Below are 14,207 nucleotides of genomic sequence, written 5' to 3' on the forward strand. Positions count from 1 at the left end.
CCTATGGCTTAGCTAACTTATGCTTATCTATAGGGGATAGAGAGGGAGAGAAAAAGTCAGAAATGGTTAGGGGAACGGGAGGGAATGTATTTTTAAATAATAACCCCCCCCAAAAAACCAAACAAACCCAACAACGAACAAACAACAAACTGGGGGTTTTGCTACAGGGATTTAAAAATTGCTCATAGGGAGCCAGCTGCCAAATCCTATTGAATTTCATATTTAACTCCTATAGGCCCCAGTGTAAATTCCTGCTTTTGTTTCTAACAGTTACTACTTAAAGTTTTGCATGAAATCAATTAAAATTCAGTGATATGAATTGATATCTGCTTCAAATATTCGGGCGTATTTGGATGCAAACTCAGGAGTTAGGTAGCTAAAGAAAAGACTTGAGCAAAACATGAGCTAGCTAAACTAAAAATGAACAAACCATGAGCTTGGTGAGGCTTATGCAGCTCTGCATATTTCCCTCAGCCATTTAAACTCATGACCATCATATTTTGTTTGTGTATTTAACTAGTATCTTAGGCACAGATGTGAAAAATGTGCGAGACATGAGTGGATAGTGGGACAAAATGACATGACATGAACATTAAATTTCAGCTGTTTGACATGTCTTCATTAAGTTATCCTGTCAATTGTGGTCTAACTGATATGAACGCCATTGAATAGTATGACAGGACATACATTTGACTGCTAAAATGACAAATGTGTGGACACATGCACATGGTATAATTGGACAGATAATGGATGAATAGCATGTAGGGGAGCATCCTAGTAGTGAAACGTGAAACAAAACATGAAACACACATTATTTAATGAAAAGTATACCACCTAGTTTCTGGGATATTTGCTTTTTCATTTCTTTATGGTACATGGAAATATTAGTCCATCTGTTATGGATGGAAATTGTGAATGGGTACCTCATTTTTCACATAATTGATAGATACAACTCTGTATGGTTTACTTTATGTGTTTTTAAAGTCCTGGGGCCTTTCCTTTATGGGAAAGCTAAAATGAATGAAAAAACTTGAGTAAATTTGGAAAAAGACATGGTACTTTTAGAAGAGAAATTAGCTTAATCTGTGTATGCTAGGACAATGAAAGTGATTCCACCTTTGTGAAAAATTTCAGTTTTTCATGATTTTTTTTTGCAAAACTGAACCCTGCAATGTTTCATTTGAGTAGAAGAAAATGTGATGCTCATCCAAACACCTGATTGCCCACCTAGTAGCCTGCCAAGAAGTTAGGAACTTGGAATCCCTGGTAGTTATGGCTTGGAATTGCCATTTTTCTTGTTAATTTTGCTCCTACCAGCCACTTATTAACTGTAGTAAAACCAATTGAACTCTCATTGTCAGACTGGCAAGTTAACAAGACTACTATTCAATGATAGGCAGAAGTGAAACTAACAGGACTTGTATGATTTTAGTTGGTGGACACAGGGCTTTGAGGATGCTTAGTTCCATGGCATCTAGCTTGCTAACCTGGTATGGGTCTTTAGAAATAATGGGTCCTTTATGGCCTACCTGGTGGGCTGAATGGTGCCTGGCTCAGCAAATCAAAACGAATGGGTGAGTAAACTAGAGGGAAATGAGGCAGAAATCCTACGTGGAGATTCTTAAACTGTTTATGTGAAATGTTTAGATATTGGCAGAATTTTAACCAAAAAAATCAGAATTTTTTCCAACTCTATTAACATATAGAACAAGTTGCAGAGAGTAGTAAAACAATGTGCCACCTTTAGACACTTTTGTAGTCATGAGGTAAACATTTGGCTTACAAGCTTAAAGTTGCCTTTGCTTATTTAATGTCCAGGATGTTACCGATTCTTCCAAGAAGTATAAAGGAATACATTTTGGAAATTTAACTGGAAGACGCAGTGAATTTAGGCCTCAAGAAGGTCCTGGACCAGGGGAGTATGACATAACTCAGTAAGTAAAAATATACCGGTTTCTATTTCATTTTTGGCTATTAATTCCCCCCCAAAATGTTTCGTTTCCATATTCACTTTCAATTTTATCATTATTTCAATTTGTCTGAATTTTATAAGAGGTTTTCCCTGTACTTGCCAGTAATTCTGAAAACTGAGTGCAGAGTAAGGTATGAAAATGCACTTAAGATATTTACAGATCTGACTTTGACTTGAAAAGACACCATAAAAGAAAATGAAAAAAATAATCAAGTTTTTAAAAATCTGCTTAATCTGATCTGGGACCACAGATGTTACAATACAGTTATCTAATTTGTATGTTTATTGCATGGTGTAATTATTAGGGGGAATTAAAATTGTTTATGCAACTTTTGATGTGCATTTTCATACCTTTAATGTTTGTACAGCTTGAAAGTATGATATGATATTATAATTCTTGTTTTTGGCATAATAGAACACCCCTGTAGTGTGTGTTTGCATAAACTACTTTAGGGTAATTTTCATTTGAGAGAAGATGGGAAACATCAGTTCAGTTCCAAAATAGCTTAGGATAAATCCTCATGGTAGGTGTACTTAGGTTGAATTTTGTTTCATAACTTCATTTTAAATTTCCAGTTGATGGGCTTGCCACCCATCTTACTTATTAACTCATACATTACATGAGGATTTACCCCTACTACATCCAACAATTATATATTTATTAGGGACATCATAGTTGAAATTATTGGTCTTTCTATCATACTGGAGCAGTGAAAAGAAATAGTCTGTTTTAGGTGACAGCCATTTGTTGTATGCTCAGTGGCTTGATAAAATACAATATTTTTTCAAATATTCTGATGTTCTTCTACTGCAAATTGAATTTAAAAGCTTGCATACCATAAGACAGTGGATAAGAAATATATTACTGTAATTTCTGTGCTTGGCTAGTATCATCTGATGTCAGCAGTAATATTCACAGCAGGGAAAGGTATTTTCAGTCTTATTTTGCATATTTTGTTGTAACTAAGCTATTCTGCTATATAAGGAAACTTGTTTTTTAAATTTCTTGTGACAATTAAAAAAATTAACTTGTTCCTGTTCATTTACTGTTTTGTGACCGTAACCACTTAAGTCTCTAGCCCCTTAACATGCAAAACAGATGGGGTTCTGTGTTGATTTTAATTTAAAAAAAAAAAAAAAGACTTCTAGTGGAACTTTTATGACATTGAAGGTAGCCGTACATTTTCAGTGCACTTAATCCTGCTTGCTTAAGGGTTGAGTTCAATGCATGAATAGAGAAGTGCAACCGGCGGGCTTTGAACATTAGGTCTCGTGCTGCTTGCTCTGGTGTATGGACTTGCCTGTCACCTCATCCCTGGAATTGTCTATTTCAGATAGGTCTTAGGAGTAGTCCCCGCCCCATCTCGTCTGCCACGACTTTGCTGGTGAACTTCAGTGGAGGGGCCAGTTACTTAAGCTTATCCGGAGTCGGGACTCTTGGGGGTGATGGTCTTCTGTGAGGCTCCGTCCTCTCCTACACCTCGCCCTAATACCCAGCCACGCCGAGTTGCTGATGGTTCCCGGGCCCGACCCTCGCCTTGCGATGCCAAGGGGTATTTGGTGGCGAATCTGTAGGCTTGTCCTGACTCTAGACCCAGCCAATTAAGGAATCCTTCTAAGGGTTCCTCCCTGGCCCTCCAACCGTGGGCCACTCAGCACATAACTCAAAAGAAAACACTACCCATAAGTCTCCCGGGCTATAAATCAAAGTTTGGACTCCCTGTCCTGGAGAAAATCCTCTCCTAACTTGATTCTATCTGCAGCACCCCTCTGGCTGGTTGCTTTGGTTTCCTAATTGCCACTCAGGACTGCTCCTGGACATTCTGGTTCCCTCTTCACTCGGTCCCTCGCCGAGTGGTCCCGCCTGGCAGAATCCTGTGCTCTGCAGTCCCTCTCGCTGCTTGTATTTTGGTTGCCTGCCGGAATGGACTCTGGGGTCTTCCCCAAACCCGCGCCGATCCCACCTGGATTGCCGGGTCCTCCTCCACTCCTCTCTCTTTGGGGTGGCTCCTAGCGCCGGACTCTGACCCCAAATCCTTGTACCCAGCTCCGCCGTCGCAAGCCCGGGCATCCGCCACCTCTCTCTGGGCGTTCTCCTTCCTGCAGCTGCGGGATGTGTTCCAGCCTTGTGGCTGGCCGCTGGCCTCTTCCTGGCCTCCGAGCGGGGCCTCAGGAGTGTCTCCCCTCCTGGCTTCGCTCCAGCTCTCTCCCTCCTCTTCTTCTTTGCTCGGGGCGCTCTTTATGCCCCCGCGCTGGCTCCGATCGTTATTGATCGCAGCTGGCCGTAGTTTGAAAAAGACGTGGCTAATCAGCCACGTGGGTCCCGCTGCCACTTCTGACTCTTCCGCATCATCAGCTGCAGGTAAGGAGCTTATTGTTTTTTTTCTCTTCTCCCCTCTCCCCAGCCTCGTTTCGGGTCCCAGGCTTCCCCTTTTGCCCTTCGGGGCTATACCGTGCTGTTACCCTGTGACAGGAAGAATTTAAGCAGACTTTATTGTCTTCTTGAATTGAAGTTTGTTTCTTGTACTTGAGAATGTACTCAAAATTAAAAGTATGACTACATGATCTTCTGAGTCAGAGCCTCAATCATACAGTATATCATAGATTTGGAAGTTTTAAGACTAATTGTTTAAGACATAGTATATTGACTAGAAAGTGATGTGCTGTATCTACAGGTTGATTGATCTACATCTGCTCTCCCAATATCTGCTATTATTGAATCCCTTTCCAGCCTTTTTGTATTCTTATTTTTTTGCCTTTTTCTCTATTGCATGGTTGCTATTGTGAACCTGGGATGATGATGACACAATGACTATGAACAAGTAGCAAACTACAATAATTGAAGTCTGATTTCTGAATCTTCTGTACAGTTACAATATGCATAGACCCACCCATTGCTGAGCATTCTGGGTTTTCATCAGTTATTGCATATAGCAGCTGTTTGTAATACACTTGAAAGAGAATAGGCTCTCATTCTGTGTATTTGTATGTCCAGGCATTTAAAACCAAGGACTCATAAATCTTTCTTTAAACTTTCTAAAGGGAAAGTGCACTACATTATGAAAATGTCAACATCCAAAAAGAAGACAAGAAAAAATATGACCCCTACATTCCACGGTATCATGAAGTAATAGTATTACAGGAAGAAAAGAAGGTAATGCCAATTCAGCTATTTTCTAGTACTTAAAAATAATTTATTGTGGGATTGAAACCCTGGGACTTGAAGTTTGTATAGACAGAAAAAAACCTGGTTGTAGTTCATACTAAAATATAAAAATGCTTTTATGAATCAAGAATCAGAGGCCTCTTCCCTGAATTTCTTGCTCTCACATTTGATATTTTTGTTTGTCCACAAAAATTGCCGTAAAACAGACAGTATTTTTTGAAGGAACAGATAAGTTTTGTTTCCATTAATAGTAATTATGAAATAGAGTGTGTTCACACTTCTTTCTGGAATGGCATGTTAAATCTCAAATTAAATGACTTAATAATCCATATTCACCCCACAAGTCAACAATATAAATATGCTTCTTTTTAAGGATTAATTTGGAAAGCATATTTTGCTATTTTTTGTCTTTCTTTGAAGTACTGAAATGAATAAATAGACTTTTCAAAATCTTTTGTTTTATATTGCAAAATATTTGAGCCCCAAAGGTGTCTATAGAATGAAAAATAAAATTGAGTTAAAAACAGTTGTATTAAGCTGAACAATTTGTCCATAGTATGTGTATTTGCTTTATGTCTTTATTTGCTTACATTCTTTATTTATACTTCTGCAGATTATTTTGAAAATTATAAATGAACTTTAACATTTCTTTAATTGTTAATAGCAATTAAATGGCATCTGAAGTGAACTTGGGCTTGTGAACTTGGGAAGCTTGTGCTCTCTCTCTATATTTTATTTAGTCTATAAATGTCCATATATACTCTGCTTCTAATTCAATAGAAACATATATTCACTGGTTGCACATAAACAAATTTTTAACTTTTTCATAGAGATTTCTTGTACATATAAAAAATTATTCCACTAGAAACTACAGTAAAAATGGTCAAAAGGTAGAAAATTTCTTGACTGCTTTACGTGGATTGACATGGCTTAGTTTTTATATTTGACTGAGTTCTTTAATACTAGTCATGTGATATGATGATAGCATATATGTGCTGCAAAATCCCATTTTTGTCCACGGCTGGGTAGCAGCTAATGAAATTGCTGTATGTTTCACAGCTATATGTTCTAACAGCCTAGACATGCATTTCTTTGGTGAGGTAACATTCCCATTTGCAGCAGGACTTCCATCCCCCATTTTCTTTTTAGACTTGAATTTTCAATACATCCTTCATGTCTTCGGGGGAAAACCTGTGTCTAGAGAATAAAGAACTGTAAAGGTGGGAAGGAGAATTTTACAAATGCAGTTGAGCTGGGATGCAGTAAAAGAAAACGAATTTGTGGTAAGAGGATTTGAATGCCAGAGTTACTTGGGTGGGTTGTCCTCAGACTCAGAGCAATTATTAAATGAAAAGGAACAGCTAGGTTTTAAAAACAATGGGACAAATAATGATTTTGTGCAGATGAAAAGCATGGACAGAGGGAGGCTTTGCTACTTTTGTTAATATTCAAGTAACATACAATTATGTAGAACTTTAGTTTGTAATTTTGAATTTGTCTATATTTAGCCACAGTTCTAAGAAGAAAATGGGCTGTTTATATTGAAACAACCTTTCAAATTAAGACTATTATCACTAAGACCGCTGCATCACTGCTCTGGGCTTCCTTGCTGCTACTGTTAGTATAGACATAAATCTGTAAAAGCTGTTTGATATGATCTCTTGAAGTAATGAGATCATGTCATGAAGATTTGATTTGCTGCAAGCCATAGTTTCTCATCTGGGATCATCTCAAGCTGTAACTGATAGGGAAATTAATACCTCACAACCGCAACTTGAAAACATTTATCCACACATAATATTAAGTAAGTGCATAAAAGCAGAGTGAGGTTTAGTCCGCAGTCCTTTAAATTCAGTGGTAGTCCATGCAGGAATAACTGTACATCAGGGCATTGGTTAGGATAGGGTCCTTCAAAGAGATGATGCCTTTCATGATTTAGTGATTACAGAGCTTTGAAAAGAAATCACATTTATAAAGACTAAACTGAATCTTATGGTCTTCAGCTGTAGGAGGAAAATAGTGGATGTCCTATGAAAAGAAGTATGGCCTGTTAAAATGTCCAGTTCAGATGACTACTGTGCTTACTGTGTAGAGTATTAGTTGGCAATGGTAAATCATAGGCTCTGGAATATTAGAAAAAGCAGTTGTGCTGGCAAAGATGGCAGGGGATAAAAGTGATCATTGTGGCTTCATATCAGCATGGGAGATATTCATCTCATACAGAATTTATTAACTACTGATTTTTGGATCTCAGCCCTGGGCTTGCATAGGGGGCTGGTTCAAGGGTCTGGGTTCACTGCAGAGGCTGGGAGTGACACCAGCATGGCACAGGAGCTAGTCTGAGCCACCTTACTGTACTGGAGTCTTGAACTGGCAAGGCTCCCATGCAGCTGGGAGGGGTTGGGTGGGATGGGAGCCCAACAAAGCTGGGCTTCCAGCCAGATCGAGCCTCAAACTGGCAAGGCTCCAGCATAGTGTGGGGATGGGAGGCATCCCCAACCTCATTGCATCTGAATCCCCTGATGGTGGGGCAGCTGACATTAGGGAAACCAACTGGAGATACTCTTTGCCCAAAGAGGCCTACCTTAAAACCATTCAGAGTACCCTTGGCACCAGTCTTCACATTGTAACGTATGAACATTCGTGTTTTAAGTGTGTTTAACTTGTACCAAGGGTAACATCTAACAATACCCATAGAGAAGAAAAATCAGTGACACAAATCAGGAACTAGGAATAACTAGCTTCATAATAGTTTTGGTGAAAAGAAAATTGTTTGGGATGGTTTAGGAATGGTGAACTCTACATCTGTGCAAGGGGTTGGGTTAGATTATTCCTTCTGTGATGGTATAACTACGTAATATCTTCAAATCACATTAAAAGTTTCATGATGGCATACTCTTTTGGTTTCTGGTTCATGTGTGCAATTTTTAATTAAAATATAAAATCTCTGATAAAATCTTTATTAGATAGTAAAAGTTGAGAGTACATATTAGTAATTTAATGTAATATTCATGACATGAACATTGTAATTAGAGGTGCACCAATACATCAGTCTGCTATCAGATCGGTACTGATGTAAAGAAAATTTGCTGTATTGTATGTCAGCCCAATGGGGCTGATAGATGCCCATGCTGTGTGCAGCATGGAGCAGAGCCGGCAGTGTGGAGAGCTGCCTCCAGCTGGTAAGTTGGAAGGGGAGGGAAGGGCCATGGGGGGGCAGATCAAGGCCCCCACAGTGAGGGAGGGGGCAGGAGCAGGTGCTGTCCAGGTTGGGCAGGGGTGTGGGATGGAGACACAGCTTGTTGGGGGGTACAGTTCCTGCTGCTGCTTGCACACCAGGAGGGTGGGGGGGCATGTGCCCCCCAGATCCGTGTGGGGTGGGGCAGGCTAGAGCTGACACTGCGTGGATCTTCACAGAGGGGGCTGGGCTCAGAGTGGGTGCTGGCACGCTGGGAGGGGCTGCAGCCACCCCAAATTTCACCGCAGCTCTGCTCCCAGCTCTCCCTGCTGTGCACAGATTCTGGGGCCACTCCCTGCCCTCCTGGGGTGCAGGCAGTGGCAGGAGCTGCCTCTCCCTCCATGAGCTGCGCCTCTGTCCTGTGCCCCCACCCCAATGGGCAGCACCTGGCCCCTGCCCCCTCCTTCCCTCACTACATGGGGTATTGATCTGCCCCCATACTCCTTCCCTCCCCCCCTTTTCACAACAGACTTACCACCTGGAGGCAGCTGTATTGGATATCGGATCGGTATCAGCCGATTTGCCTCCTTAAATATTGGCTATCAGTGTTGGCCCCCAGAATCTCTATCAGTGCACCCCTAATTGTAATTGTACTTATACTATACTAATTGTACTTCTGTATACTATAAGACCAGGAAATTCAAAGTTTAGGTTAAACCAAAAGAAATCCAAGTATGTTAATATAGAGGGAAGGACAGTTAGCTATACAGGATAGGTACAGATAGTCAAAAAGCCTGAGGCTCAATCAATTCAGTCTTCACAGGTTAGTCTAAGCTGTGTAGATTGAACTGATAAGCAAGTGAACAGACATTCACTTTTGATTCCAGAAATGAGGCCCCATGCCTGCAGTGGCCCAGGCCAGAAACTGGGGGGGAGGGAGGGAGGGAGGGCACACCTTCCTGCTCAGCTGGAACAGATAGTTTGGGCCAAGGCTAGCCCACCCACTCTGCAAGGGGGGTTTTCAGGGGAAGTGCAAAGCCTCCTGGGATGCTGGGGGACTGTGAGTTAACTTAAATCCTTTTATTTTGAAAGCAGTTTATGTGCACTGAACGTCTGTTGTGTTACAGGTTTAAATGGGTTGCTGATCACGTAAACCGATTTAGGTGTAATTTCTGGCCCTTATCACAAACAACCTTTATTTTCCACTGCAGCAGTATGAAGGAAAAAGTGAAAAACAAAAATTCTAATCTAGGTGATCCGTGATCGCCGCTGGCCACCATGGACACTGCCGTCAGTGTCTGTGGGTGGTTGTCAAACAGTGGTTGGCACTCGCAACCCCCTTCCCCACTGACAACAGTTCCATGGCTGCCTACGGCAGCTCCACACTTACCACCGCCACGCTTCTGCCGCTGACCATGCCACCACTGCCTGCCAGATTGCTTTCTTGAATTGAAAGACTTGGGAATTGACTTGCGTAGATGGAGAAGGGTATGAGATCTTTTGGAAGCAATATGCAGAGAAATGTGGGAGGGAGGAATTAAGAGGGATAAAGTTCCTAGCAGGGGAAAGGTCAAGAGAAAAAGTGATTATAGTTTAAATGTACATGGATTTACTAGAAGCAGAAGACATAGAAAGATGGATGGAAAAGTACATCCAAAGGGTCACGTTGTTAGACAAAGAAAGGGGCAAATATGGTATCTGGACGTGTCTTGGAGACCATGAGTAGTGTTACAAGTAGATGAATGGAGCCCAGGTGGTGTGCTGCACCTCCCATCAGTGATCCAGACCAGTGCACACCAGAGATTTTAAAATGTACTACTGGTAAGCAAAATGGTGCAGCAAATGCAGAAAGGTGGGGCACCTGTCCGCACACTGTCTCCACACAGTGTGGTACAGATGTGAAGGGATGAGGTATATAGCAGCAGATTGCCAGGAGTCCCTAAAATGCACTGTTTTTAAGGGAGAGGGACACTTGTATTGTAGGTGCCCCAAAGCCTTTGCAAGTATAGTCAGACCCCCTGCGGAACAGCAAAACCCAGAGCAGGAGAGCGGAGGAGAGGAAGAGTTGGACACTGAGGTAGAAATGATGGAAGAAACCCTGCAGGGGGGTGAACCAGAGGAGGGGGGCAAAATCTTTGGGTGTTTATAGATGTGCTCTGGGAGGTGGGAGGGGAAGCTTTAATTAGTGAGCCATGCTAAATTAAAAGCACCCGAGCATCATATGCATCAGTGTCCCCAAGCTGAATAATGGTGGTGGGGCACTTTGAACTAAAGCTCATCAAATGAGCTTTAGTTTAAAGCACTCTGCCTCCATGTATCAGCTCAGGTATGCTAATACACGTGACACTGGAGGCTGCTGGAGCACAATTTCTGTGCTCCAGCAATTGAGTCTGCTCTGACGCACTGGATTTACAGCATGTCAGAGCAGCCTTGCTGTACATCTGTAAGAGGCCTTTGTGTTTGAGGAAGCACAGGAGGAGATAGGAGAAGGAATGGAAGGGAAGGCAGAAACAGCAAACATCTCAGACATGGAGGTGGGGGTGGGGAAGAAGAAAGACATTCTGTAGCCAACAAAAGTGGAGATGGAGCAAGAGAAAGAACAAGAGAGACAGACTGGGAAAAGAAAGAAAATGCAGGGGCTGAAGATCAGGAAGAAGAAACCTGATGACAGAGATGAGTCAGAGGAAGAGCCAGAGAGCAGTTTCCTGCTGCTAATGCCTCTGAAGACCAGAAGGTGAAAAATGATGGGAAGGCAGGAATATGCAAGCTTTCCTAAATGTGAAAGTGATCTGGCAGCTTGCAAAGGGTACAGGAATGTGAGTGAGGGAGGGGAAGCAGTCAATCACCCTGAGCAGTAGCATAGACAAACCTTAAAGGGGAAGGTACACTCATTTTAAAACAAGCATAAATGGCATTGACAATAGTTTCACTTAATGTCAGGAGTATCATAACAAGGAAAAGATAGGAACAGATTGAACCAGTGTTGGACCAAGTAAGGTGTGACAGGAGTATCGCTACCGGAGCCCTTCTATTGGTGACTCCGCCCTCCTGTTATGGGCCAACCACCTGCTTACTCGCCTGCCATGCCTTGATCTTAATTGATTAATTAATTGACGTAATTAGCAGGAGGCTGCCCACTTTATGTGCCCCGGTGCCAGGGGATGCTATCTGCGGCTCCTTTTCCTCCCCTACACCGCAGCCCAAGCTTCGCAGATGGTACTGATGTGGTTTTGACCTGGGTCCTGCTGTGATTTGGCCCTCTCCTTGACTTCCCTGGGGCTTCTCGTGGCTCCCCCTTGCTCTGGGTCTTCTCACAGCCCCCCCTTGCTCTGGGGCTTCTCGTGGCCCCCCCTTGCTCTGGGGCTTCTCGCGGCCCCCCCTTGCTCCACCCATTTTCTCCACAGATCATCCCAGTGTCACAGAACCGCTGCTCTGGAATCGCTGCTCTCTGGCTCCCTCTTTTTTTCTTCTTTCAGACCCTTCTGCACCTGGGGGTCATGTATTTCTCCCTGCTGTCTCTTCACACGGGGTGGCAATATTATTCAAGAACCCAGAGCTGGGAGCAAAGCAGGTGGAAGATACCATCAGTGGCAAATTGCAAAGAATGATATTATTAGAGGAACAGAATTAGAATTTTTTAATGTATATGTACCATTGGAGAGGGAGGGAAGGAATTCACTGTTTAGAAAGCTGATGGTTTACATGGTCAGAGGGAGACTACACATAATAGCAGGAGATTTCAATTGTATATTCAAAGTGGGCAACAGAACAAGAGAAGAAAACACAGCTTTAGACAGCTCATCTAGACTGTTAACAAATACAATAAAAGAAGAGTCACTAAGAGATGTGTGGGCAGGGTGAAAAATTTTCACTAGAACAGATCCCAGTGGAAAGAACCAATCAAGAACTGACTTTGTACTTGTATCAAAAGAAATAGGAATAAGGAAGAAAGAAAACCATACATATGGCTTTCAGCGATCACCAAATGCTGAATGGAAAAGAGTCTTGGTAAGAGCCCTGTGAGAGGGAAGGGACTATGGAAGATAAATGTGTGGCTGTTATAAGATGAAGAGATATGTGAGGCATACACAAGACAGCATGAGGGGTGGGAAACACTGAAGTATTTTGGGAATACCAGATAATGTGGATCATAGTGAAGAAAAGGATGGGAGAATTCTTCAGGCAGGAAGGGCAAAGATGTTCAGGGAAAAGAACAAGAGCTAAGACAGCTGCAAAGAAAGATGCAGGAGCTGCTAAAGGGAGCTGGAGGAGGAAGAGAGGTATGAAAAGAGCTAGAAGAAACAAGGCAAGAGTTAAAAACCTGGTTTAAAATAAAGACCAGAGAGAAAATGTTGTTAGCACAAGGACCGTAGGTGGGAGAAAATGAAGAGTGGTCCTGAAACTTTTCTGCCAGAATGAAGGCAGCAAAAGAAGAGCTTAAAGGAGTGCAGAAAAAAGGTGATGGCCAGGTAGAAAAATAGGAGGAAGCATTGGAGGTGATGAGAAGATTTTACCAAGAGCTATACCAGAAGAAGGATATAGGCAGGAAGAAGATGAAGGATTTTTTAGAAGAGATTGAAGAGAAAATGGAGAAGGAGGAAGCAAAGAAGGGAGAAAATATAAGCTTAAAGCCTTAAAGGAAATGGGGAAGAGTTTAAAAATCCTCTTTAAAAGAGGTAAATCTCCAGGAGCAGATGGATTGCCTATGGAATTTTATGGGAAGTTTTGGGCATGGGTAGGGAGGGATATAGTGGAAGTGCTTGAGAAAACAGTGGAAACAGGAGAGGCAGGGAAAGATTTTACAAGAGGCATTGTGATTTTACTCTTCAAAAAAGGGGAGAAGGGATTCCTGAAAAACTGGAGACTGATTACTCTCCTTAATATAGTAGATTATAAATTAATGGCCAAGACAGTGGCTTTGAAGATGAGGAAAAGCCTCCAGAAGATAATACATGTGACAGTACCAGGTAGGAAGATCTCCGAAGTGATTAGTGTGATCAGAAATACACTGTCCCACATCCAAGAGAGGAAAACAAACACAGCTATAACAAACCTTGATTTAAGAAAAAACATGACAAGAGTGCCTCATGTTTACATGTTGAAGGTGGTAGGGAAAATGGGATTCCCAGAGAAATGTATATGTTGGATAGGGTATTGTATAGAGGAGCAGAGAGTTAAGTCCAAATTAACAGGCACCTAAGCTGGACCTTTAAAATCCATACAGGGGTGAGACAAAGGGTTCCACCAATCACCACTACTATTTGTGTGTGGCATGGAAATGTTAGCACAAAGAATAAGAAAAGACACGGTCATAAACAGAGTTAAGATACTGGGGGTGGGGTATGTAAAATACTTGCTATACATGGATGATATAAATGTAGTAGTCAGAGATAGCCTTTCAATGGAAAGGGTGCTAAAGCATATAACAGAGTATGGAGAAGTGACAGGGACTAAATTAAATAGGTCAAAAAGCACAATAATAGGAATGGGGAATGGGAGGGACTTGAAGAAGTTGGGCCTTCAAATAAGAGAAAAATCAGAGTGCTAGGATCCCAATAGACACTCAAGGAAAAGGTAATATAACCTGGGAAAAGGTGACAGCAAGACTACAGCAGCTACTTTGGTTATGGTCTGGAAGGACACTGTCCTTTGCCAGAAAAGTAGTGGTATTTAAAGCTGTGCTCCTGCCTATTATTCATAGTTTCATAGTTTCTAGGGTCGGAAGGGACCTGAGAAGATCATCTAGTCTGACTCCCTGCCATGGCAGGAATGAGTACTGGGGTCAAACGACCCCAGCAAGGTGTTCATCTAACCTCTTCTTAAAAACCCCCAGGGTAGGAGCCTGCACCACCTCCCTTGGAAGTTGGTTCCAGACCCTAGCCGCCCTGACC

General features: G+C 42.1%; 1 protein-coding gene across 1 annotated transcript in view; it reads left to right on the plus strand.

Annotated features, from left to right (window-relative positions):
* Positions 1 to 14,207, plus strand: part of STPG2 (sperm tail PG-rich repeat containing 2) — a 744,920-nt gene that overhangs the window by 69,274 nt on the left and 661,439 nt on the right. The window contains exons 5-6 of the mRNA XM_019526495.1: positions 1,819 to 1,934; positions 5,015 to 5,126. Coding sequence (XP_019382040.1) covers positions 1,819 to 1,934; positions 5,015 to 5,126 — 228 coding nt within the window. The remainder of the gene's footprint in view (positions 1 to 1,818; positions 1,935 to 5,014; positions 5,127 to 14,207) is intronic.

The sequence above is a fragment of the Gavialis gangeticus genome, unplaced genomic scaffold (genome assembly GCF_001723915.1).
Source record: "Gavialis gangeticus isolate Ggan-Ray unplaced genomic scaffold, GavGan_comp1, whole genome shotgun sequence".
Lineage (NCBI taxonomy): Eukaryota > Metazoa > Chordata > Crocodylia > Gavialidae > Gavialis > Gavialis gangeticus.